Raw genomic sequence first — 27153 nt, forward strand, 5'->3', positions numbered from 1 at the left:
TTACATGTTCTTTTCGTCTTTGAAAAAAGGACTTTGAAGTCTCTGGGCAATGAACACTTTAGTCTAGTTATGTAACGCAATGGCGGAAAATATATACCGTCGTAGATTTATATAGTATTATCAAACAATTGGTTATTTACGTCACTGCAAAAATCACGATTCCTATATAATCAATCAATCAATTAAACACTCATACTACGTTAGATATCTGACAAAGTGTTTGAGTATACAGGAATAAAATGAGCTCAGTCATGGTACATCTGTGAGAAAATGACGAAACGCAAATTTATAAGGTTTGATGTGTTTTGAAGAGGGCGAGTTCAAAACTTAAAACTTACAAAAAGCCAATAGAATTTCATTTTATTACATTGTTACTAAAAGATAAAAATAAAGTAAACACCTGAAATAAAAATAATTGTTTAAATAATTTGTCTTAAGTTTTACAGCGCACATGGTAGTTTAAATTTGTTAATCAATGATATTACGACGTAGGAGTATAATCCGTACATATTTTGATATGATTGAAAGCAAGAAAACTACACAGTTTATATTGCTTCCTTCGTTATATTAAAGTATGAATTTAAAAGATATTGATGATTGTTGACATCGATATCAATTATGTTGGATATACTTACAAGTGTTAACGGATTTTTATTTATATAAGTGAAGTTGCCTGATATTCGTCCGATCCGGATAAAAAAACGTAGTTTTCCTCGCTTAGAACGTCATTTAAGATTCAAATTTTGTTGCAGTATAAAGACAATAACAGTGAACTGACTTGACAAAAGCTTTGATATATGAATTCGGCTCGAACACTTGAAAATCTTGCGTTTTCTCGCGGTTCTGTCTCATACGTATTTCAGTTTTATGTCAAATCAGTGTACTGTTGTTATCTATATATAGATGCAATATACCGGTTACTAAACAATTTTTTATATCTGCACTTAGATATTTTGTCGACTGGTCGTAAAGAATAATCAAGACAATGGAATGATATGTTTTCAAATTAAATTTAAATTTGATATTAAGATAATTTATTCGGGGTAATTAATTTTCTTGATTTGTCCAAATTTCGTTCTTTTATTTCATTTTATATGGCAATCTTCTTTCCAACTTTGTAAGGTGGTTGCTCCAATTCACATAAACAATGAAAAAATATCCAATGAACTCATTATCTTCCACATTGCTAACAAACAAGGACTAGGCCAATTAGAACTACTTTTTACAAGTTTTTCTAATAAAAGTCATTTAACCAAGGGTTAACCAAATTTATCATTCTTATGTATGTAAATATAGGACTTTACAATATACCCCAAGCATTGATAATCTAGTATATAAAAAAGATAGACATATTTTACCTCTACGGTGTTAATTCCGGCAAAACAAATTGACGCTTCAGCTGTTGGGTAATTCAAACTCGTCGAAGTCCCAAAACATGGCCTGAATAAGAAAACGCGAATCAAAGATAAACAAACACAATGAAACGAACCGAATAGAAAAATTGGAGATTAGGAAAACAAGACGTCATACAAATGACTAAAGCACTAGAAATATGAACTCCCACAAAAAAATCGGAAGTTACATTAGGTACTCCTGAAGGATAAGTGTATTCTGCTTCGCCAGCGATACCCATCGTCTTGCAAGTGAATATAATGCAGTTTTAGTCTAGTAACAAAAATGCAGCTCATAAAGGGATCCCGTTAAAACAATTCACGCTTTAGCGATATCACTGCGTTCAACAAAGAATCACGATGTAAATGCGGAAATGTTGAAAATCATACGAAATAGATAATTAAATTGAATTGTGATGATTAAAAATCACTATCAACTTTAAGACGATACCAATATATAATCAAAAACACGTGGATTTGATCTTGAACTTGGTATAACATTGCGATAAATCATACGAAAAAAATTGATAAAGAAAGTAAAATGTATCTCTGAAAATTTCAATGACCTCACACGATGGTCATGCGATTTATAATTGTAATTGAGAAATATGTTAAAAGATGCCGGATGTATATTGAAAGCATAGCGATTATTTTATGGTCTTTTTAATCAAATATTAAACTAAACATGTAACAATAGAACATAAATTTTATGTATACGCAACATAAGTATGTAAATCAATGGTATTCTAGGTGCAGAATAAATGGTTACCGCCTTCTGGTACCCGCGTTTCAAACACGTGATAGACTATTGCAGCAATCGTATTTAAGTGATTCCATTAAATACGATCGTTCCTGCCATAGAGATACATAGGTGCACGAACAGCGCTGTATATCGTTCTACATATAATACTCTGCTAGGACGAGGGGTAAGACAACTTCGGTAAAGTTTGGTGTAATTAGTTTACATTCTATAACCTCTCTTAATTTTGACGGAGTTAAGTTGCTCATTTAGCTTTTTTTTGTGCGTTATATTTCAGTTTTTAGTACTGTAAGTTATTTATTGGATTTTTCTCTGATTTTGTGTGGTTCTTTATGTCACTTAATGTTGAAAGTTTTGAAAGCTATTTCGATTTGCTTCTCGTTAAGTTGATTAAGTATTTATTATAGTTAAAAGGTCGGTAACGATATATTACAGTTTTTCTGCGATAGCACACTTTAAAGTAAAATAAAAAAATATTCAAAAAACGCTCTGGATTAATCTATTTAAATATAAGACTCCTGTTTTGTCAATTGTAATTGCACTGATATCTGTTGGACATTATTGGGTAGAGGATTTTATAACTGATATGAAAGAAATCAGTTTTATTTTGTAAACAATGTTGGTTTTTTGGGGGGTTTTTTGGGTTGTTTTGTTTTGTTTTGTTTTGTTTTGTTTTTTTTTTTTTTGTTTTTTTTTGTTGTTGTTTTTGTTTTCCTTAATGAGAGCTTTTATTTAAAACTTAAGTAAAATAAAAAAAAATGATTATAAACACTCTTATATGAATCGTTATGCATAAAACCTTATTAAAACTGATTTTGTGCAACACACTCACACGTGGATGATTTTGGTATGAACTATAAGATGTCTTATCGAAATATATTGGCGCAGTAAACTTGCATTTATCCATGTCATAAAAGAGGCCTTATCCTTTTCCTGTCTCATCATTACTCTTCCCTGTTCCTTGTTCCTTTATATTTGTTTGAACAATAGTAGAAGTGTTTTTATTTGTAGGCTACTCTGTAAAAGGATACCAAGACAGAAAAACATATTTATTATACAAGGCAGTATACGAAATGGAGAAATCATATACCTTTTTGTGCTATTTGCTTCAAATACTCATTATCACAGTTTCCGTCAGGTAAGTGATAAAATGATAAAAAAAAAACACTTTCTATTACAATATAGAATGAGTCATTAATATCTGTACAATATTGTACAATGCCAAATCAAGGAAAATACCCCGTCTAATTATGTAAATGCGAGGAATAACAAATCCGCCCTGACGTCTGAATACTTATTTGCAGTATTCAATATTTGAGCATGTTTCAACTTCCAGCGAACTTCTTATATTTAAGCAACTAAAATAATAATATATTCGAATATCCTAGATATAAAACTCCCGCTATTTTCATGACAACGGTGATTTTAACAAACTATTCGCATCGACTTTGTGTCAGGATATTTATATACAGAAAATATGGAATTTCTTACAACATCTAATCCAACTTCTGTTCATCTGTTGCCTCGGCAAACATCATTTTCGAACAAAGTTGCATTTTGTAGTCTTTCTCAGCTACCTAAGCTACAAATACAAATCAATTCAGTTAAAAGAAGTTATAAAGAAGTTGTTTTTGCATTAGTAATGTTACTGTGACTATGCAGCAGTTTGTCTAGCAGCTCTTTAGTTAAGTTTTTTTTTTTTTTTTTTTAAATATGTGGCATTTTCAATTGTACCGTTTGTTTGTTCATTTGTTTGTTTGTTTGTTTGTTTGTTTTTATTTTTATTTGAACTATATGCAAAAAACACCGAAACCACCCTTACCAACTCATTGCTATCGGGAAACATGTTCTTCATGAGTTCGGGAGGTCGTGGTTTCGAAACCCCTTCCTCACACCCAGTCATACCTAATACTTACAAATTGATAGTCACTGACTCTACCAAACACGTGGCATATCGGAGAGTGAGTAGCGACTGGTTGGCTAGGAGTTAAAATGATATGTCCGGGTGGAGTGGCATGTCTACCTTAGGGTTGTTACAATGCAGATTTTGTTCAATGGGACTTGTGTACAAAACAGATTCTGATTGGTTGCTCAAATTATCTTGTCTTCATTAATATATGAAATATTTAGTGTAGGATCAGACAATATATATGTGCTAATTAGAAAACATGGGATTTGTTTCATTTGATATTTTTTGTAAAAAGTTAACTACGAAATAAGCTTATGATTCTTTAAGGTTTCAACACAAAATCCAATCTGTAAACTCGTTTATCTTTATTTATTTTTTTATTTTATTTTATTTTATTTTATTCATTTATTTATTATTCTTATTTTTTTTACAATTTATTTTTATTCTTATTCTTATTTGGATCATGTGTTCCTGTAATTAAAGAAAAAAAATATATTATTCCTGAAATGTGTCACTGCAATAATATTTATGAGTGAATTGTAAAATAATTAATGCATAATTACTTTAATTCAAAATTTGTCGTATAGTCTTAAGGCAGTCTATAATTACATTTGAAATTTGACTGGCTTTCTTTCATTTTCTTATCATTATCAAGAGGTCACGACTGATTATAAGGATTATTGTCAACACGCGCCGACTTAATTAGAATTAATTGCAACACTGCTAATACATCTGTACTTTTCCACATGTAGGAATGGCCCATGTATATAAGGATAATCATGTCTGTAGATCTATTATCACACTATTGTTGTACAGATCATATTATACGATCAACACAAACAAATATCCAATTATGATATATAATGCACTGATTATTCACGATTCATGGCCGCTTTTACTTCGAGAATGCGGGTGTATTTGTGGTAACCATATCTGGTTTATCTTGAAAACTATAAAATGTGGAAGTAAATAGGATACAGGGATCTACCTACTCTCTCTAGTTCGTTTTTTTATTGATTTCAGTGGACAAAAATGGTTTACTGTGAATAATGATAATTTGGAACTTCCTGTTAATAATGGTAGGTATTTAAGTATAATCACAAGTCATGTATTATCGCAGTCTTAACTGTATCCAGTAATATGAATTTTATAATGTAAGTTCCAAAATAATATACCATAGGAAATAAATAGTATGATAAGTAATCTTTTTTTGTAAACAAATGTTTCATAGGTGATCTGTGAAGTTTTAAAGCAAAACATGTATTTTGCAAAATTGTGATCTTTGAATGCTCTGTAAAAATTTTTCACATATGCAAGGGATATCAAGATAACTATTATTATAGTCTAAATTAGGAAAGAACACAATCCAGGGGCAACAACTAAACAACGAAAATAGACACGCCCAACAATGAACATAAAATAATAAATTCATACGCACATAGAAATAAACACAAATGAGAAACTCACGCTCCAATAAAAAAAAAACATTTTTAAGACATAAATATGCTGATCTACCTCTCAAAGGAAAGTAACAAGTACTTCTAGTGAATCAGATATATGATGTCTCCATATGATAATGCTGTACAATCAGATATATGATGTGTCCATATGATAATGCTGTACAATCAGATATATGATGTGTCCATATGATAATGCTGTACAATCAGATATATGATGTGTCCATATGATAATGCTGTACAATCAGATATATGATGTTTCCATATGATAATGCTGTACAATCAGAAAGTTTATTTCATGAATATTAAGTAGGATATTTCCTCGTGTAATATCCAATTGCTAGCTATTGCATTATTGAAAACTGTTCGGGAGGGTAAGGGTAATCAAGGGAACCAATGTCATAGCGGTAATCAAAAGAATGTAATCCAGGGACAAAGACCAGACATGGAAAACAGATATACACAACAAAGAACATAAAGTAACTAAAATCATACATATAAAGTAACAAAAGCAAATAAGCAACTCGGACTCCACTACAAGCTGGGAGCATGGACCAGGTGCATCGAGAGGGTGCAATATATCTTACTATCCATACTATGAAGCTGTAAACTAAGATGTTTTAAAGTGATTACAGTGTGACATGTCAATGATTACCACAATTGAAAACGCAAAGAAAACGCATGCACAAATTTAGCATATTGAGCAACTCGAATCAAACATTTACAATGAATTAAATATATAGACAGTACACATATTTATGTGTACTGTCCATATATTTACCTGTAAACAATTCATCATAGCAGCATCTTTTTTGTATTATTCCTCTTCTTCACAAAACAAACGTGTACTACAATACTTTGACATGTTCATTAGTTAAAACAAAACACAACTGAAAATAATTTTTATCCTATTATCGGTCACGAGTGATACTTTTAACTATGTAGTTCGCTATTGAAAAGTCACAAGTGAAATCACCTGTCATTTGTTAAAGAAGGTAAAAGTTGAAAATTGTTGAATCAAAGTAAGTTGTGAAATGAGAATAAGTAGGATGCAGGAAGATTCAGTTGCCAAGATGATATAATTATATCTTATAGGATCAAGAGTGAAGGTCCAGTTTCAGATAGAGTTAAATGAAATCTTCGTGGATGCAATTGGGATGGTAAGTTTTGTTGTACCGTATTTTAAAACGGTACATGTTCTTCATATCAATAAAACAGTTTGCTACTACTTATTTCATTTCAAAAAGTGCAAGTCAATGTAATTTTAAGAATCTGTCAGGTTGTGGTGCATAGTAAATATTGTTGAGATTTGTAATTGTTGAAATGCACATTTATTCTCTCTTGTTCTCATGGCCTGATATCTATGGCTATCTCTATATACTGTAGTGATAACTATGAAAATAACCAGATTAACGCCTGTCTTGAACGACTCTGTAGAGCATCACAATTCCCACATACCTGTCTCGAATCTTCCCTGTATATATAAGTTGTTGAGGGATTGATTCTGCAAAAGGGAGGTCCATATCACAGTAATTTTAGTCATTGACCTTGGCTGAGTCTGATACTTTATGTTTAGCATGTAATAAAATATGGCTTAACCAACAATTACTATTGGAAATGCCTGAATCAAATCTTCGTTAAGGGAGACAAAACAATGGATGATTTCAACTTATTGTTGTGTAATTGGTGAGACTATTATTAAGCATTTACGCTTGTAAGCAAACAATACCTTAGATTTTATAATCTTATTCAGACTTACTTCTTTTTTTAGATTGTTGAAATGGGTTATTTCATGCATCTTCGATGGCAGGATGATAGGTTTATCAACCAGAACCCTAATCAGACATTATATCCGAAGGATCCTATTTCTGTATTTGGACAAGAAACAGATTTTCAGCGGATATGGATTCCAGATGTATATATGATTAACGAAGTACCTTCTGGTTTTTATAACAACGAACCAACGGACGTTATTCGTATTTATCAAAACGGAACATTGACGATGTCTAAAAGGTTGGTTGATATTTTTTTATCTGTTCAAGTACATGATTAAGGTTTTTTTTTAATTTGTTATATAGATGTACATGTATATACATATGTATGTATGTATGTATGTATGTATGTATGTATGTATGTATGTATGATGCGATGTATCTCTTCTCTACTTATTTGTATACATTAAAGCAATATATTTCTGCGTGATACAATGATACCAAAATGGATATGTAGACGAAATCCTTCTGCTTTGACGGAAGTCATGTGATATGCACGCTCGCTACCTAAAACCCACACAGTCAAACATAGGTTCATCTGAAAAAGATGGTAAGTGAAATGTTTAGAAATGACATTTCTAATAAGAATTATTTAAACATATTCATAACTAAGCACTTTACGTGATTTATACTTTTAAAACATTTTTAGTATTTCATTACTGTATATCAAACTATTTTCGGCAGCGATTTAACTTGGCTAATTTCGCGATTGAACAAGTCGCAAAAATAAATTGCCACAAATAAGTTTCTTTACAACAGAATGCAACTTTGAGAATGAAATAGACGCTAAATAAGAAAGTGGAAAATTGGAGTGATATCATTAATTGCGAAATTAAGTATCTACATAGATGCTTTGGTTTGTAGTAAATGACATACAACATTCATAGTAAACACATTCGAAGAATGAGGCTTACATCTACTTTTTTGTAAATGAACAGTTTTGAATTTATCTTACTCCATGAGAATATGACTAACATTTACAGCTTGTAATGAGTTGTAAGAAAAAGATAACAATTTTGTAAATGGACTATTGATTTGTATACTTAAACATGTTATTCGGATGTCTTTTATTGGTTTCGCTTTCCATTACCTTTCTCGTTGTCCACATCCATAAAAAAAGTTTCTTTCTTTTTATTGCAGGTATATGACACAATTTTACTGTAAAGTGCGAGTATTTAAGATTCCAATGAGCCACGAGACCTGCTCTATACAGTTCCATAGTAGTATGTATTTCATATGTATATGAAACCCTCTTATGCCAGTTTGAGCCTCCTCCATTTTGGAAATTCTGGACCCTGCCATTTAGAAGTTAATATACAAACAAAAGCGTATATGTATGGTTTCCGGTATTATACAATTTCTTTTTTCAATAAAACGATTTTTTCTATTGGTTTTATACAACGTATTTACTTACATGTAGATCTAATGAATATAATTAAATTCACGAATTTATAAAATTGGCATCAGAAAAAACATTTATGTTTTCTGAGCTTTGCTTTTTTGAAGAACCATTTCCAATTTCTAATCCTATTTCAGATGCGTACACTGTACGGCAGATGGATCTGACGTGGTTTCAGGCTGATGACGTGATATTCTCTGAAGACTATGTTTCCCTTGTATCTGAGATAAGCGATACAACAACAACTGTGTGTCGAGCACAGGGTAAGTACATACGAGGCAAGAGATCAATGCTGAAATATAAAACCCTTGGTTATTAAAAATTGCAAATGTTTGTGATTCCATTAACACTTGAAATTGGATAATTGGGTATTTTTTTCTGATTAGACTTATCAAAAGATAATTAATATTCAATATGGTTTTTAAGTCCCGTTCTAGTTTTATTTACGTTCTTGGAATTTTCGATGCAAAGTATTGAAATTCGAAGGCCGGTCTGATTTTATTGTTTATTTTTCGGGATCTCAAAGAGTAATCCAGGGAAACAAGGTTATAGCGGTAATCAAAAGAATGTAATCCAGGGACAAAGACCAGACATGGAAAACAGACATACACAACAAAGAACATAAAGTAACTATAATCATACATATAAAGTAACAAAAGCAAATGAGCAACTCTACTAAAAACGCTGCATTACAATGCAAAATCTATTCATTGCTTTTCTTAACACTTAAATGATGCAGAAAGACATATTTGTGATATTTTAATCGGTATTTTAAACAGAAATATGTTTAAATTTACAACTGATTGCAACGCACTTAATATGACAAGGTTTCCATGCATTTGAATGGTAGATAAGGTCCATTTTGCGTGAAAAATTTGAGTAACGTGACAGGACTTACATACACTATAAAGTTTTGTTTATTACATTATGTAACACCGTGTGTTCCGAAATACCATTTTTTTCAAAGGAATATTCTGAATTACAATACAAAATGCTTTCGTAGCGATTTAAATGAATTAAACTATATTACAAATAAGTCTTACAGGTGGAAACAATTGTACTTTCCGATTGGCACTTTTTGTTCAAAATTGCAAAATTATGTTTCTTTTACAACAAAATTTTAAATGAACTACTACTATATAATAAAAATCCAGGATGCTGTTTTTATTGTTAGGTTCTTGCTTATAATGATGCATCCATAAAACAGACTTCAATGTGTTGAATTTCTTTTCGTGTCTATTTATTCTTCAAAGTTGATATTGTTGAAAGCCTGTAATGATGCTTATTTAAATATATTTTTAGACAAGCCATGTCTTCAGCTTGATCTTCATATATATCAAGCGTACATGGGATTTATAATCCAAGTATATCTTCCAAGTAGTGCTGTTATAATTATGTTATGGCTGGGCTTTTGGATAAACCTGAAAGAAGTTTCCGGTAGGATTCGGATAGTCTCAGTTGCTTTCCTGGCCACAGTAACACAGATGACTGCTGTGATGATAGTATTTCCAGATACAGTCCAGCTAGAACCTCTCCTTATATGGAACGGATTTTGTTTATTTATGAATCTCTTAGCATTTATAGAATACATACTTGTACATAACATGTATGTTAGCCACGAATTAAAGAAAAAGCAAAACCAAGAGCTAGTAGTAGCTGATCCGAGGGTATGTAATATCGATTTGTGAAGTTTCTGTTTGCGTTTCTTGATTGTAAGAACACAATGATGAAAACTAAAGCATGTTCATTTTCTCCACGTAAAAAGGCACAGACAAAATCATGTAATAATCACAAAACAATAAACTAAATACATATAAGATAAAACACACTTGCAATCATATTACTATGGAATTAGACAAAATTCAAAGACAATTGTGAACATGTATTACGACAAGGTTTTTTTTTTAATTTTTTTTTGCTGTCATTTTCTTTATTTCTTAAATTTTTACAATTATTATATATTTTTAATACATCTTAATATACATATTTTTTCAGTAGGTCTTGTTTGGACAAACATTTCTCTTAACTACATCATTTTTTTTCTACTTCAAATTTATTTTCAGAAAAAGCACAGCGGAGTAAGTAGGATTAAAGTTCAACCCATTGAAGAAGACGTAGAATCAAATTTCTCAGGAGAATCGAGGCGAAGTAAAAGATCATCATCAGGTGGTGGCTGGTGCTGTGATTGCATGACAGCCCACAGACTTGACAGAGTTTGTATGGTTGCCTTCATCCAGATTTTCATAATATTTGTCATAGTATACTGGACATCTTTCATGGTCATTAACGACTAAACCGACGACTTAACGGTAAATCGAATATATACTAAGTCTAAAGATACCTTTAAACGCAATCTCTCATATTGCTTACCAAAGTTGAAACAAGCACAAACATTTCGTTTACCATTTCTTTACAACTGGTGTATTCATATCGTTGTGGATTATGTAGTTTGAATCACACAGAAAATACTTATAGAAGTATATTGGTAAAATATGTTAACTGCCCATCAAGTAGGATTTTGTTTTGAAACTAAGAAGAAATTATTTTTATTTATTGAACTATCTATTACGATTATTAGTCTCATGAAAGTTAATCATTGATCTTTGAATATTTTTTTTTTATGTTTTTTTTTACTGTTAACTGTATTAACAACTGAATATTTAATGTGGCATAGTGAGTTAATGTCTTTTTGAGCCCGCTAACACAGGTTTTAGCAGGATACTTCAAGAGATCGGTGTGTACTATATTGGCAAAAAGAATGAAGCATTAAAGCACGGACAATTCAGATATGAAAATGATGTTTTTATGTTTAAAATGTACAAAATTGATGGAACTGAACCAAATCATTAGTTGTTCTTGTTGAGACTAAAATAACAGAGGAAACCATTTTAGGCTTGTTAGTTATTATTACTGAACTATACTAGCATACGATGAGGACATATTTGTGGAAGTTAAAACTGGTCTAGAGCTGATATGTCAGTAATTAACTGATAGTGGTCTTTTTTGTGCATTTGTGAAATTTGTCAGTTTTAAAAAGGAGGGTAGTGATCAGGCCAAAATACTTTTGCTTGCCGCATTAATTTTGTTGCTCCTGTCCCAAGTCAGGAATTTCTGGCCTCTGTATGTCTTCTTTCGTTTGTTTTTTTCGCGTCTATAAGGGCAACTTTTCAGCTATACCTGTAAATAATGTGGTACAGCTTTAATCTGCTCTACAGTGTGAAATTGTTCTCGTCCTTCACTGAAGACCGATGTGTGGCCTCGAGCTGACACCTTTCTTCTCGGTGCGTTTGTTGTCTATTTTACATATACATATGTCCGTTTTTGTTATATTTTGCAATATAATTAAACTGATAAGATTTATTACTGAAATTGTTGTTCACGTTTTTAAAAAATACTTCTTAATAGATCATTTATTGTACGATTTATAGTCTATAGTCTTATAGTTTATAATGTCTTTGACGTTGGTTGTCATGTTGAAATGCACGTGTTACTGACACGGCAATTTAGTGGGTAGACCTAGAAACTAATAAAATCTGTGATATATTTGTATCAATTCAATCAACGCCTGTCACACATTCATTTGAAACTGATAGAAATAAATCTAAGTTACATATATGTTTGCATTTCATGTAAAAAGAATCGTTCACACAAGCGTACCAAGAATTTATAAGAATTGCGCCCCTTATACCTATGTATAGTTTCAAGAAGGAATTGTACTTTATTCTATACAAACATTTAATATGAACCATGAGTAGAATGTGATTGGTGGCAATTGATAAATAATAGTACAATAAATTTTGTTTATTACTATCTGTTATATATCATCATGTCAGGTTCAATGAGAGTATATGCACTCCTTTTATTCCTTTAAAGACTAATTGTACCCGGTGATATTGCATACAAATAATCTTGACAATGCTGTATGCATGTATTTTTTGTAAATAATTACTAATTTATTGAGTATTGTATATTTTTAAGTGTTCTTGCACTTTAAATAAAGGTTTTATGTGAAAATTTGTTTCGATTGTTCTCCGCCAATTGTTTATGCACAAATGCCATATAAAACATTATCTATCTTGAAATGTCTGATATCAGGGTTTAGTTGTATTTTCTTACTGGAAAAATTAATATTTTGGTCAGTCTGTCCTAGGATCTCATCTTATAGTGTTCCCGCCATCCATCATCAGGGATGCCCCATTGATGCTGTCAGAGCCGGGTGAGCACAAGAACAGTGCTAACTCAGCAATCTATTAAAAATAATAATAATATCGACAAATGCAAGATGAATCACAATATATTTTACAAAATCAAACAAATCACGCTAACATAAATAGACTTCCATAACATAACTAGAAAAGCAGAGGACTCTTACCCTACCGGTGCACCTGGTCCATGCTCCCAGTTTCTAGTGGAGTCCGAGTTGCTCATTTGCTTTTGTTACTTTGTATGTATGATTTTAGTTACTTTATGTTCTTTGTTGTGTATGTCTGTTTTCCATGTCTGGTCTTTGTCCCTGGATTACATTCTTTTGCTTACCGCTATAACCTTGGTTCCCTTGATTACCCTTCCAAAGGGTACATACTTAACTCCTGCAAAATCCCCATTTGGTCATGCGCACTGCCATCACTCGGCCAGTGATGTACAAATGTATTCATTATAAAACCCGAATTAACCAAAAGAAAGATTATGCATGTTCCTTTAAAAAGACATGAATGATGATTTACCTATACATAAATATTTTGAACATTTATTTGGCAAAACATTTTCGTACAAGAAAAAGACCCAGGTTGAAAAAAGATTGTAACAAGGATGTGAATATGAAGATTGCTTCATCATACCATAAACAATTTTCATAATTGAATATAATAATTCTAAAGAAATATTTCTATTTTTTTTAACAAATTATTTGTGGATATTACAATCATTGTATGGGAATGACTATATATCTGTTTGAACCGCATTTACTGAAAAAATATTGTTTTATTAAATACTTCAGACTCTAAGCTATACATGCATGAGAACATTTTCCTTGTTCTCAGTGATGCACAAATTGAGAGACAAAGCTATCTCTGGTTTAGTATAAATAAAAAAAATTAAAAAATCGAAAATAGGTTCTCAGTCTTTGGAATATGATCTACATAAAGTGACACTGAATAGATGCTCCATTGTATAATAACTGTCTCACATTAACATACAAAATGTCGGCATTCCGAACAAATTGTGCGTGTTTTGACATATTTAAAGATATTTACAGCGAGATAAGCTATCAAAACATAATGGCGTCCGGAACGCCAGATGATGTGTAATTAGGTTTTTTTACCATGGAAATCCAGAATTTCCGTCATGAGTTATTGGATTTGTCTTATTTGTCTTATTACAATACCCGCATGATATTATCTATTAACCACATCCGTTCTTTTCATGTTATTTATGAATGAATCGGACCAAGTTTGTGAATTCTTATTATAAGCGTTCATTTATATAATATAGTTAACCTGTAAAATCAGTTATTGATAAAATGAGAATCAGATATTTCTAGTTAAATCCTTTTTCAAGTGTGACATCATTGCACCGTTATTGCATGCTGTGTCCATTTCCAATGGCAAAACTTTTAAAAGGCATCTAATTCTTTGTACGCAAATTTAAATATTAAGGGTTTAATCAGAAACTGAAAAATGTAACTGGATGAATCTAGAGATAAATATATAGAATGTTAAATTTGTACATTGTAACCTTGTTCTCCTACTTGACCTAATAAAATTTGTCTTATAGTTATAAAAGATGATTGACGACAACATCTATAGAATCTACTAAGTAGGCGACGCTGTTTCTGCTTTTGGTTAATTGACGACATAAATTACTTTAAAAGCTGCATTTGTAACTGTTTTATAAACGTTATAAATGCATAAGTGTGCAATTGTTTTTTCTTATAATAACATTCGATTTCGATCATATTTCATATGAAGTACATAATACTTCGAAAGAGTAATCAAGAGAATCAAGGTTATAGCGGTAATCAAAAGAACGTAATCCAGGGACAAAGACCAGGCATGAAAAACAGACATACACAACAAAAAAAATTAAGTAACTAAAATCATACATACAAAGTAACAAAAGCAAATGAGCAACTCGGACTCCACTAAAAACTGGGAGCATGGACCAGCTGCACCGGTAGTGTATTTCGTTCAATTACAAAATACGAAATCACCAAACTGATGTAAATATTGTGAAATTCGGTTTGTTTTACATGCAAATCAAAATAAAAGACACTTTTGAGATGAAAATAATAAAAAGTCTCTTAGCAAATAAATCGAAATAGGAGGCATAATATGGCAAATTTGCAGTCAAAATGTCAAAATCTGTGACAATCTGTGATATAATTCATTTCAGATAAGCTAGATCACAGGGCTAGTGAATAGTTTCAAAAATTTCCGTTTCATCAATAGAATCAACCCAGTGATTTCAAAATACGACAAAAAATAATATCGATAAAATATCTAGAGCTATTGCCATCGAATACAACTTTTTTTAATAATGAAGAGCATAAACTAACTAAAATATAAATATAGCATTATTACGTTGTATGAAACCTACATAAATTGATGAAAACTTTTATACAATATAAAGCACAAAAATAGACGTCTAAATTTAGAGCATTTCTATTACAAATACAAAAGAAATAGTATGTAGATTTCATGAACACTTCTAGATTTGTCTTTCTGTTAGATTTTGTTCCTTTGCCTGCTTTATGCAGTAACATTTATATTTTAAGGATTTGTTTTAAGTGCCAAAAATTGATTCAATATATCACTATGACGGACGGTCAGAAATACAATATTCCGCTCAGAAAATACGAGATGTCCAGGAGATTTATGAAGAAAGATTGTCCTGAAGTTTAAATGTTAAATTTTATACTTTCACATTCATTTTGAAATGAATAACTTTTCAGTAGCACGTGCATATTTGATGTTATTATGCTGAATTTTCTTCAAAAGAAGTTCGTGTGATATATATTGAATTTTCTTCAAAAGAAGTTTGTGTGATATATGTTCGAATTTTATATCATAAGTCATTGTTCATAGTTATTTTCGGAAACATCAGTTTGTAAAGAGACAAAAAGAAAAAAATACTTAAAATATCCACAATTTTCTAACATTCACATATTCAGAATTATATACAATGAGAAGCTGGTAGGTGTAGAATAAACAGTAATCTTAGGAAAAGGGAAATATGTAACATTTTTTTCTTGTTTAGACTAATGTCCAAAAAGCAAAAGTGTTTTGCCAGTATTTTAACACAGCAATAATTTATTTGGTTTTAATAGAATAGCGTCAAGACAAATAGCGACATTTAGGACAAAAAGGTATTCAAGAATTTTACAAGTCATGTGTAATTGTACCCTTATACTAAGGAACAGCAACTGGATTTGTCTTGTTGCTATGCCCGTATCTTATTATCTATTCATCACGGCCGTTTATTTTGATGTTCTTTGTGAATGAATCGGGCCAAGTTCACAGTCTATTAAGAGGCAGTCCATATAAAAATCAGGCAGATCCTATGATATAGGTAGGACATGGTAAATTTTACCTCACTGATTTTTTTATTCCAATGTAATATATATATATATCATATGTGTGTCAAAATGTATAAAATTTGTTTCAAATCGACAATGGATGCCTCAGGAAACATTATTGTAAACTTCCCTAACAAAGCAACCAAATTTTACTAAAATTAAGGAATAATCTCTTTTCATAAATGAATTTCAATGCTTTCAATGTAATTTATTTCTCTTTGATCTTTCAAGTTATTCAAAAACCAACATTCAATTCTGAGAAATGATGCATTGGTGATATGAAATGGATGAATATTTGTTTAAACATTCTTTTTAAATGCCACCCAATGCCTGGTTTTTGTCTGGACAACCTCTTAATTCAAAAAGAAAGCGTTCACTTATACAATGTAATCAACCTGCAAAATAATTTATTCGAAAAACGTAAAATAGTCCTTTAAAAAAATATTTCGTTTAAATTATTTTTCAAGCGTGACTTCATTGCACCGTTATTTCATGCTGAGTCCATTATGAATTATTTTACGCAAGCCCATACAAACGTTTGGTATCAAGAACTGGTAAACATAACTAGACGTACCTAGATATGGATAAATATCATGTTAGATTTATACACGTTAACCTTGTTCTTCATCTTGACCTAACAAAATTTAACGCATGCTTATAAAGGTGATTGATTTTAATATCTTCTTAATCTACAAAGTTAAAGTAGGCGAAACCTGTTTATTTTATGATCCATTGAAGGGATAAATTACTTTGAATACTGCGTTTGTTCATTGCTATTTTATGAACGCTATAAATGCACATTAGTGTGCATTTTTATTATGTCTTACAATAGTAGTCACGTTTGATCATATGTAATAAATATTACATAATAACATTTGAAAAATATCCCATGCTTACAAAATAAAGATATACCAACGTGATGTATATATTTTAGGATTTGTGTTTGCCTTACAGGCAATTCAAGAAAGGACCCTATTTGACAGCATTAGGGCCAAACACAAAGAGTGATTCAGACCAAACAAAATAAATAAAAAGTCTTCAAAACGTACTCATAAGTAAATAATTCGAAACAAATAACTAAATACTGCAGGTTATACGACAATCTGCAACACAGTTTAATTCAGATATATTGTACTTTAGGACTAGTGAATATCCGCGAAAACCTTCGCAGAAGCAGTTACTGGTTTCAAAATATTACTTTTGCAGATGCAACAGATTGACTTCAAAATGAAGAAAGCATAAACCAACTATTCAAAATCTTGAAAAAAGCATTATTATCTGCTGGTAAGACAATATATTTGTTATGTATAGTACACAATGTTTTGTTACGTCAGGCTCTTGGAAAACTGATGCAGTATTGACACTAATTGACCGTCTTAAAACTTTCATACCTTTCAAAATTAAAGACCTCACATCTGACAGTGAATCAATGTCTTGTTCTCAATTTATCCATTTTCTTGCATGGACCTCCATGGCTTCCATAAGAACTTTAATTTTATAATTCCAATTTATGGAGCGTGGTTCACGGTACTTCGGATCTTTAGAAAGGACCTTACGGAAAGATTCGATTTCTATAATGTTTAAATCTCCTGTCATGACATGACCGGAAGGACCATATTAGAATAGAGAGATTTGGCGAGAACAGCCAGCTGGTTTAGCCTTGAAGTCCTCAATCTCGAGGTCATGCAATAGCCTTTTATAATTAAAAAAATTGGATGCTGTAGGTGAAGTAAAGGAATATGAAATAACCGGTTTTGATTTTTCTTTGAAATACAGGTGGGATTTTGTTCATGAAGTTTTATTGATGCAGCTTGTCAGCCAAATAAATTGCATCTATAGCTTTGCTGGCACACGGCAGTGGAAAAAAATATCTCTTATCGTCATCTTGATCTATAGCATAAACTTCAAAAAGTCCAAGAAGTTCACTAGTAAAGAATTATGTAAAAGAAGGCTAATAAAATATCAGGGAAGCTTTTTGACCACTCGTCCATTTCTGCTTCGTTAAATAATAAATGCAAAAGAAGAAATTCTCCCTGAAATTGTGTCTGGACAAAGAAGTCCAGTTCCCACACAGGGACACAATGTTATAGTAATATATCACTAAAAGTACAGAAATGTAACACTTCCAAAAATGTTAATGCGAAGATACGAAATAAGAAAAAAACAGAATAGGTAAAATATGCAACCAGTTCAGCTGTATCTACATATATATCAAACGTATTGACCCATCTTGTCAGAGAGGAGGCAACTTTGTCTGAAACTAGAATTTATCGAGTTGAAAGTGTAAAGATGAGTCTATGCATTCTTCCATTTTAAGTGTAATCTCCCAACCTCTGATTTGTTATAAAAACCATCATTGGTATGAGGACCTTATAATCACCATGTGAAAATATAAAACGCATTACATCTGATCCTTGCTGAATCCTTGAATGCACGTGCTAATCTGAGATAAATAAAGGTGTGGTTTTCGTGCAAAAACAAAGGAAAAATTAATATTTACAGTTGTTTTTGACACCTTGTATTTGGATATTAATAATTAGTGCAGAATATAATAAAAAAAATCATTATCCAGTAAAGTTAAATTTTAACATCTAATGTTTAAAGGAACTGAATATTTTACTTTGATTACTGTGAAATAATGAACATTGTCTTGATTGCTTACCTGTTCTATAGTCACTGGTTTCTGGTTTGGATGAGCTGTTTTGAAAATTTCCACCTGTAAATGAAGAAATTAATTATACTATAATATCACGTTTGTACTAAGTAATCAACAAAACATACATGAAAAAGTAATCAAGTGAACCAAGATTCTAGCGGATATCAACACAATGTGATCCAAGGACAAAGAACAGACATGGAAAACAGACACACACAACAAGGATCAAAATAAAACATAGAAAGTAACAAAAGAAAATGAGCAATTCGAGCTCCAGTAAAAACTAGGAGCATGGACCAGGTGCATCGGTAGGGTAAGCGTCCTCTAAAAACACCAGCCGAGTTGTTCATAAAATTCAAGTCCAGGGTAAACGAAAGAGGAAAAGAAAACTATAACAAATCAGTTTTCATGGTGCAAATAGATACACCGTAACAATGTATATTAATGTTGATACCATTAAACTTCTGTAGTGATGGCTTCAATCTTGTGGAAACAAAACCCTGTTCCAGAAGCCTTATTGTAAGAAGTCTACCATGATATAAAAAGTCTGCGTAATAAAATAATGAAAAGAACATCTAATTAATCGAACACACCCCGATCTTTCTAAACCAATATTCCAGCCTTAGTTTGAATTGCTACTTCACTTCAAAGCTCTAGAAAAATACGTAACTGTATCCTACAATATTATTCAAGATGTCGACTTGTCATCACTCTTCTTCCGAGATAGAACGTTTGACTTACAAGTTCAGAAGTCATAGTGAGCGGGCAAATGCGAGACATTAAACATTACCGATACTGGTGTCAGAGACATGTTGAGATATGTAATTTAGGAAGCTTACCTATCACTGATGATTTTAATTTTGCCATCAAGATCATGTCAAACAAACTGAATTATTATTGTAGGCTGATAATGTTTCACTGAAATCGGCTCGGTGGTCTCGTTGCGTCAGACTTGCTACAATGCGACAGATTGTATTTCCACGACCGAGTATAACACTCACTGCTTCTCCGACAAGCAAGCGACATTTAGGACAAAATTGACGATTGATTGGCTCGAAGTCAGAATAATGTGTCTGATTGGGATAACAGGCCTAACAGTGGGCTATTGCTTTTTAAATTAGCAAAAATAAATATATGGCTTAGCATATTGCTTTAGTACAAAATCAGAGTTGGTAGGTCAACTCAATTTATCTTGTCCTGCAATGCATAAAAATCTTCCATCTTGTAGCAGAGACTAATACCTTATCTAACTTTTGTTGAGTAATATTTTTTTTTTTTTATTTTTTCTGTCTCTGCCTATAATTTTGTCATTTCTTTGTGTTGTCTAACCTTATATTTACTTCATTTACAGAAAACCTAAAATATGTATGCATAATAAAATTAATACCTGTTTTCTGTTTTGTCCTTTACATTTGTTCTTTATTTTTGTTTGCCTTGTTGAATGTTTTGGGGTTTTTTTGTTTTATTTTTGTTTTTGTTTTTTTACTTTTGTTTTTTTTTTGTTTTGTTTCGTTTTTGGTATTGTTTTTTTGTTTTGTTTTTTTTGTTTTTGTTTTTTTGTTGTTTTTTTTGGAGGGTGTTATTTATTATTATTTGGGCCCTTTGGCAGGTTTTAAATACTGTAAACGTATTCATTTTCGCGGTTGCTAATTTTCGCGGATTCTGTCAAGTGAACATATTCGCTTGTATCAATTTTTGCGGTTAAAAAAACAATATTAGCAATAAGTACTTTTAAAAATCCTATTCAAGTGGACTATTTTTCGCAGTTTTCTCCCCACCGCGAAAATAGCGAAAATTAGTACACCGCGAATATTAGTACGTTTACAGTACTTTCCCTAATTTTCTCGTACCTTCGCATCATCGTATGTCATCGAGCGTTCTTTAGCGTATGTTCCAATTTGTGCATGGAACACTGAAATAAAAGTCATAGTATGTATTTGTATCAAATCTGGTAAGGCGACTTTGAAGGTCATCAAAAGGAAAAAATAGAAAATATATAACACGGGTAATATTTCATTTCTCCATTGATTTTTTTTTTAATCTTAAATGTATATAGGATCCTGACATAATTGGTCGATAAACATAAGGTCTTTGTAAGAATTTGTCATGTTCCCACGACTTTAATAAAGTTTATATTAAAATAACATACTGAAGATCACACAGTCATAATCAGTTACTTCCTGAATAAAGTACTGGTATCAGTAAACCGTATTTTTGGATTTTTGTTCCTTTTCCTAATTCATGTACTTGTTTGTGCTGTCTGAAATCTCCTTTAAGTTGCATTTTGATACTATATGATCTTCCTTGTTTTTGTCTATAAGCAAGAAACTACATACATGTTGTAGTTCATACCAACTTCTTATACTTGTTTATGTGTTTTACTGTATATTATGTTAAATCCCCTTACTCGGTGCATCAGCAAATCCGGGGCAAATGGCATTACATGTCACACCATTGGCTGCAGCTTCAAGTGCCACACCCTAATTTTGGATAAAGTAAATGGGAAAATATAGGTTGATATCAGTAGAATTGTTGAAACAGATTAAGCGGTACTTACGTAGGTAGACCTAGGGTAAGGAACATAACTCTTGCAAATCATTGGAACGTTTGTATTCAGCAATTTACATCAATCTCATGTAAGCATCAAAGTAACTTGGATTGACTTCACTCTGTTTCAAATAAAAGTTTGAAAGACTTTGATCAAATTGAATACAAACATTGATTTCAAGAGTTATGCCCCTTGTCCTAGGTCTTCCTTCTTAAATCCAATTAGCATATGGTCAATCAATTCATTTTTTTCTAGGGTTATTTGCTATAAAGTTTTTGAATTATAAATATGTACTTAATATTTTTTTTTAAAAAAGTAATCCTAATCATGATAAATAAAAAATCACTTTTCTGTTTTGCTGATTAATCTTTAATGAGTAATATTAATTATACAATATATTTTGCACGTCTTTTTGCTTGAATGTCCAATGATTAATCACCCAGTCACAGGCTACGCCGAATTAGGTAAATGTGTATGACTTCAAAAAATGCCTTTTCGTTTGAAGATAGAATTATGAAAGCAACGTATTAAATTAATTTATAAGTATGGCAAAACAGTTTTTACCTTAGTTAGTCCTATGAGTCCGGCTTTGACAGCGCTGTATGGTGCCTTCCCTATTGCACTTATTACGCCCATCTGAGATGACATATTTATTATTCGACCCCAACCTGAAAGCCATGTTTACATCTAAGAGGTCATCGATAAATGCATTAACAAATAAAATCACATCGAAATATGATTTCAAAAACTGGGTAGCTAAATCAAGTACTTAAAAAAGCCTGTAGGACCTCGGGTTTTGTTTCAGACAGTGTATAGGCTTGAAATGTTAAAGAGGCCCTAGCGTGCCTGATATGCTTACCTCGTGCTCATTCTTTCGCTTTATGATATTTGATGTCAGGGAAAAAATTATACCTGCTACATATCTTAATAATAATCTAAAAACTTCAAAAACGGCTTTGTTAGCCATAAATCATAATACGATTTTTTTCTTACCAAATGTATGTCATTTGTAAGCTTTATTATCATTTTATTGATTGGAAGTTTTCTAGCTATTTTGGCTTTCACGACACTAAATAAACTACAACAATGTCACGTTTAGCTTTTTAAGGAAGAAAAACTAGAAGCCTATGAATACTGTTGAGGTTTTATTATATGGATCATTTCATCAACTAAAAGTTTTCCCTCTTTCTGTTTATGAAATAACGGCAAAATCCGGCAAATACGCGTCATTTTTCGCCTTTCAACGACAATAACTCGAACAAGAATTCGACCTGCCATTTTGACCCAATGGAGATGTTTATCAAGCCGAAAAAATGTCTATGTTTTTCTTTTTCTCATAGTTTCTCTTTAGTGAAAACCTTGAAAAATATGATTTTACCGATAGAAATACATTCTCTACAAATAGAATGGATATTTCGCGGTTTATATTTAGTAATAATTCGAAAAGCATAAACACAAACCTTTCGTTTTCATATCTGGAATGAACTCTTTAATCATTAGATACGAAGCTGTTAGTGTCACTCCGATCATCATATCCCACTTATCTTTTGGATACTCTTCTATTAAATCTGTATGCTGTATACCTGGAAAAAAACAGTCCATGTAAAATTCAGACACTACCTTTTGTACAGGTGATTCATCATGTAGAAAAATCTGCCGAACAAATAATTTTTTTTCCAATATTTTCATGCTATATATTAGGTAACATTAGTCTTTTCTGCATTCATAGCTGTACTTTTGAGAAAATCATACTTTCATCTCACACTAAAAGCAACCAAAATCAAAGTAAAACAAGAACGATAACTTTTGAAAGTGCTAACTTCATGTGCGATCTGTACAATTTTTCTCTCAAAATTCCAACATCTAAATGGAAAACTTAAACTGGTTATGTGGTCTGTAACTGGTTCTGAATAAGAATTATGAGGCTGACTTTATAGCTGATTTGATCAGTAAGAAAGAATATCGTTTGGCTAGATCATTCAATCTCAGTTTCCGTTATATAGATGACGTATTATCTTTAAACAATCCTAATTTCGGGGATTTGATACATCGCATCTACCCAAAAGAACTTGAGATAAAGGATACTACAGATACTGTGAAGTCAGCCTCATATCTTGACCTACACTTAGAAATCGATGGTAAAGGAAAACTATTGACCAAACTTTACCACAAACGTGATGACTTTTCATTCAGAATTGTCAACTTTCCTTTCATCTGTGGCAACATTCCTTCGGTTCCTGCGTATGGAGTGTTCATATCACAACTCATACGTTATGCCAGAGCTTGCCGAAACTACGCAGACTTTTTGTATCGCGCTAGAAGTCTAACAAAAAATAGGCTTCTGGAACAGAGTTATGTTGAAGATTGAAGTCATCACTACAGAAGTTTTATGGTCGTTATCATGAACTCGTGGATCGTTATGATGTATCCATCAGCACCATGAAAACTGATGTATTCAACGGGTCATAGTTTTCCTTTCCTCGTTTGTCTACCCCGGACTTGACTTTTTATGAGCAACTCGGCGGGTGTTTCTAGAAAAGCAGAGGACGCTTACCCTACCGGTGCACCTGGTCCATGCTTCCAGTTTTTAGTGGAGTCCGAGTTGCTCATTTACTTTTGTTACTTTGTATGTATGATTTTAGTAACTTTATGTTCTTTGTTGTGTGTGTCTGTTTTCCATGTCTGGTCTTTGTCCCTGGATTACATTCTTTTGATTACCGCTATAACCTTGGTTCCCTTGATTACTCTTTTAAAGAAAGTATGGTGGGTTTTTGACATACATGAATCACCTCCTGCTTGATCTGTATAAAGACTGCTACTAAAACACTTAATCATTTAATGTGAGGGCACTAATTTTTGTGGATGTTTATTTCATGAATTCTGCCGAGTATTTTTTTTAATGAGAGTAGCATTTGATTGTGTTGGTACCCTTTATAGCATTTTCTGTCGGTATGACGAATACTGAACTAAGCGATATTTGAACAATATATTCTCCACGGCATTATCAATATATGCCGTATCAGGTGAAAAGTTGGCTACAAAATATACAAAAATAGACACATTATAATAACCTAGTAGAATTCCTTTGTGATTTTCATAAATTTTCTTTGATATCATCAGAATTATTTTTAAATATTGGCCTTATTATTATTCTGTAGAGAACTATTTTTTGTCTTTTTGTTTGTTTGTTTGTTTGTTTGTTTTTTTTTTGGGTTTTTTTTTGTTTTTTTTGTTTTTTTTTTTCTTTTGTGCACTTACGAAAATTCATGATTTAAGTTAGTACCTGCATTATTTACTAGGATGTCTATGCCATTAGGGTGTAGAGTCTTTACTGTTTTGCGAAATTCGCTGATTTCTTCCGTCTTCATTAAATCACATGGAACAAAGTCTACTTTAATCCCTTGGTATTTTCTTATCAGATATGAAATTATTGATTATACACATATTTTTACAAAACAAAAAATTGATAGAAATACAAACAAAGAGGTTGTTTTTGTATCGACAAACAAGTTTACGTTTAACAGTAAATACCTGCATAACTCATAAAAAAATCAACAACACGTGACACATTTTGTCGGGAGGGATGTACTGATCTATTGAGAATGGGTCCGCGTCTGTATTTCTTCTTTTTTCCACTTTTTTTAATATCTTTGTACTTGTGTTTCTATTTTATAAAATTCTCTCCTTATCCCGACCACAAAATACCTTTAATGTTAATAGTCTTAAGTCCAAATCAGCCTTAAACCAAGACAGAAGCTAATGATTAGTGGTTCATGTATTTCTTAATCCTAAATATTTATGTTAATAATAAATTCTTCTAAAATAAAAATGCAAATGAAAGTTGTCCACTGAAGATATAATACTTTAAATTTTTTAACGTTCTAATACAGAAAAATACAGGAAATTTACAATCATAATTTTTTCACTATAACCAGTCAAATCATATTTCACGATAAGTAGCAGATTCGAGGAAATGAACATATGAAGAGTTGTTTTTAGGAAGAAATAAATGTATTTGAACAGTTTCATTGATTATCTTGAGAAATGATGAATCACCCCACCTGTTTTTTTTAGGCAGAACCATACTTAATAAATTATTTACGTCTTGAATTCCGCCACTGTATTTTCAATAGCTTGTTGTTCTCCTAATCCTGTGAGTATTATGTTGCATCCTTTAGCAGCTAAATGATGTGCAATCCCTAGCCCTATACCACTTGTTGATCCAGTCACTACTGCTATTTTGTTTTCCATTTTTTGTGTTTTCTTCTAACAACAAACCAAAAAATCGTACCTTTCGAAGTAAACCTTAAATTAAGTGTTACTTTTTAAAAATTGAAGCATATCTAGATAAATTCATTAATTTTATAACTCAGCTTCAGTTCTCTGAATTTTTTTTTTGTAAAATGTTGTTATGAAATGGCTTTTCATGTTCTATAGATGATATGTACACAGCTAAAGTGAAATGCAGTGGTACGAAAATGAAGTTAGCTGAGGCTGAAAACTATTATAATACAGCTCTTCTATGAGTTGAACTTTCCACTCTCCCGATTGGCTCGCAGTGTAATAAATTTCAATAATTCACAATGTGAAATAAATTCGGTAATTTCACTCTCACGCTTTCTTCCGCCAAAACGTCACAACTTTGATATCAATTCGCCAATTTAAAATTCATATTGATATCGATAAATTATGAAGAAAATTAATATGATAAATAGGATAATCAACTGGTTATCGTGAATAACCAAAATATTACCAATCGTGCCAAGAACGCTTGAGGATTTAACATGTTCCGCCCACTCGTTAAATCTAGGCGTTCTTCTGCATTCGTGATAATATTTTATTATTCACTCTTTCCAATTAATTATCCAATTAGCATTTATTTAATAGAATATTTACGTAGACATTTGTTTGTCATCAGTATGTGCCTATGAATACCAATATCCCTTCTCCAGTGCCCATGCTCGATCTTCCACTACCCGGTACCATTCCCCATTACCCATTGACCCATACCTCATTACCCCATGTCCAATACCCAATACCCAATATTTTATAATCAAATCGAGGAAAAAAAGGTAAGAAAATGTTTTCATAAGACCAGTTTGCTTTCAGTGAACGATACACAGACAGCAATCATTACGTAATCATATTACGTGTGCTTTTAACACACTGTTGGCGTAGTTAATGTTAAATCTAAATGTACTTACAAATGTTTCCTCAACACATTACATGTGTATTCTAGAGTTCAATATCTAGATCGTTGTGTGCGCAAAAATGTCAATAAATATCACATGATCATGGTAAGATTATAACTAATCTAAATATACCAACTTTATATGAGTTCAAAACAGTGCACCTTTTTTCGTCGATGTTCATCATCAAAACTTTGCGTTTTTGTTCGATCTGTCTTCAGATTGTCTGTCAAAATTTGTTTGTTACGTCAGTTTAACACGACCTTTAAATGATTATAGTATTCGTGTGTCTACATTAGCTTTTAATCCATAAAAATTTGTATTTTGTTAACAACTATGAATTAATATGGACACCCCTTAGACACAAAATATAACTATGTTTAATTTTTTTCTTATCGAGCAATTTTCCCTATATTGTGAACAAAAGGTCAGGATATATACAAGGAATAAAGTTATTATATCAATAAAAAATAATTATTAACATAAATATAAGCTACCG

The 27153-nt window shown here is 31.6% G+C and overlaps 2 protein-coding genes and 1 long non-coding RNA gene across 9 annotated transcripts; 1 reads left to right on the plus strand and 2 right to left on the minus strand.

Annotated features, from left to right (window-relative positions):
• Positions 1-1270: 1270 nt before the first annotated feature.
• Positions 1271-7296, minus strand: LOC148626583 (uncharacterized). Its single transcript, XR_015920118.1, has 4 exons — positions 6299-7296; positions 3643-3733; positions 2984-3168; positions 1271-1440 (listed from the first exon to the last, which is right to left on the minus strand). It is a non-coding gene; the product is annotated as an uncharacterized LOC148626583 (long non-coding RNA).
• Positions 2201-12689, plus strand: LOC148626584 (glycine receptor subunit alpha-2-like). Of its 3 annotated transcripts, XM_088570699.1 has the most exons (10): positions 2201-2317; positions 3163-3289; positions 5084-5139; positions 6613-6677; positions 7289-7530; positions 8430-8512; positions 8826-8951; positions 9991-10355; positions 10752-10997; positions 11396-12689. In XM_088570699.1, the coding sequence occupies exons 2-9, from the start codon at positions 3225-3227 to the stop codon at positions 10980-10982; spliced, it is 1233 nt and encodes a 410-aa protein (XP_088426825.1). In that variant the 5' UTR covers positions 2201-2317; positions 3163-3224; the 3' UTR covers positions 10983-10997; positions 11396-12689. The 3 variants fall into 3 exon arrangements, with proteins under 3 accessions (XP_088426825.1, XP_088426822.1, XP_088426823.1); XM_088570696.1 differs by lacking the exon at positions 11396-12689 and having other exon boundaries at positions 10752-11065; XM_088570697.1 differs by lacking the exon at positions 11396-12689 and having other exon boundaries at positions 2242-2331; positions 10752-11065.
• LOC148626585 (uncharacterized) lies at positions 11743-26778 on the minus strand. Of its 5 annotated transcripts, XM_088570703.1 has the most exons (10): positions 26670-26778; positions 25568-25770; positions 24749-24876; positions 22926-23048; positions 22030-22133; positions 21325-21397; positions 20768-20829; positions 18924-18977; positions 12805-12935; positions 11743-11865 (listed from the first exon to the last, which is right to left on the minus strand). In XM_088570703.1, the coding sequence occupies exons 2-9, from the start codon at positions 25714-25716 to the stop codon at positions 12843-12845; spliced, it is 786 nt and encodes a 261-aa protein (XP_088426829.1). In that variant the 5' UTR covers positions 25717-25770; positions 26670-26778; the 3' UTR covers positions 11743-11865; positions 12805-12842. The 5 variants fall into 5 exon arrangements, with proteins under 5 accessions (XP_088426829.1, XP_088426826.1, XP_088426828.1 ...); XM_088570700.1 differs by lacking the exon at positions 11743-11865 and having other exon boundaries at positions 12780-12935; XM_088570702.1 differs by lacking the exon at positions 11743-11865 and having other exon boundaries at positions 12780-12935; positions 25568-25756; positions 26670-26766.
• Between the last annotated feature and the right edge of the window lie 375 nt (positions 26779-27153).

The sequence above is a fragment of the Perna viridis genome, chromosome 2 (assembly GCF_037379345.1).
Source record: "Perna viridis isolate PV_CMFRI_1.1 ecotype Kerala chromosome 2, ASM3737934v1, whole genome shotgun sequence".
Taxonomy (NCBI): domain Eukaryota; kingdom Metazoa; phylum Mollusca; class Bivalvia; order Mytilida; family Mytilidae; genus Perna; species Perna viridis.

Excerpts from the sequence above, each read along its gene's own strand:
- LOC148626584 (XM_088570699.1), top strand. The coding sequence starts at position 3,225 with ATGGAGAAATCATATACCTTTTTGTGCTATTTGCTTCAAATACTCATT. Across the intron at positions 8,952-9,990 it reads AACTGTGTGTCGAGCACAGG|ACAAGCCATGTCTTCAGCTT; the intron begins GTAAGTACATAC and ends ATATATTTTTAG. Across the intron at positions 10,356-10,751 it reads TAGTAGTAGCTGATCCGAGG|AAAAAGCACAGCGGAGTAAG; the intron begins GTATGTAATATC and ends ATTTATTTTCAG.
- LOC148626585 (XM_088570703.1), bottom strand. The coding sequence starts at position 25,716 with ATGGAAAACAAAATAGCAGTAGTGACTGGATCAACAAGTGGTATAGGG. Across the intron at positions 23,049-24,748 it reads CATCCTAGTAAATAATGCAG|GTATACAGCATACAGATTTA; the intron begins GTACTAACTTAA and ends GTTTTTTTCCAG. Across the intron at positions 22,134-22,925 it reads TCCAGATATGAAAACGAAAG|GTTGGGGTCGAATAATAAAT; the intron begins GTTTGTGTTTAT and ends CATGGCTTTCAG.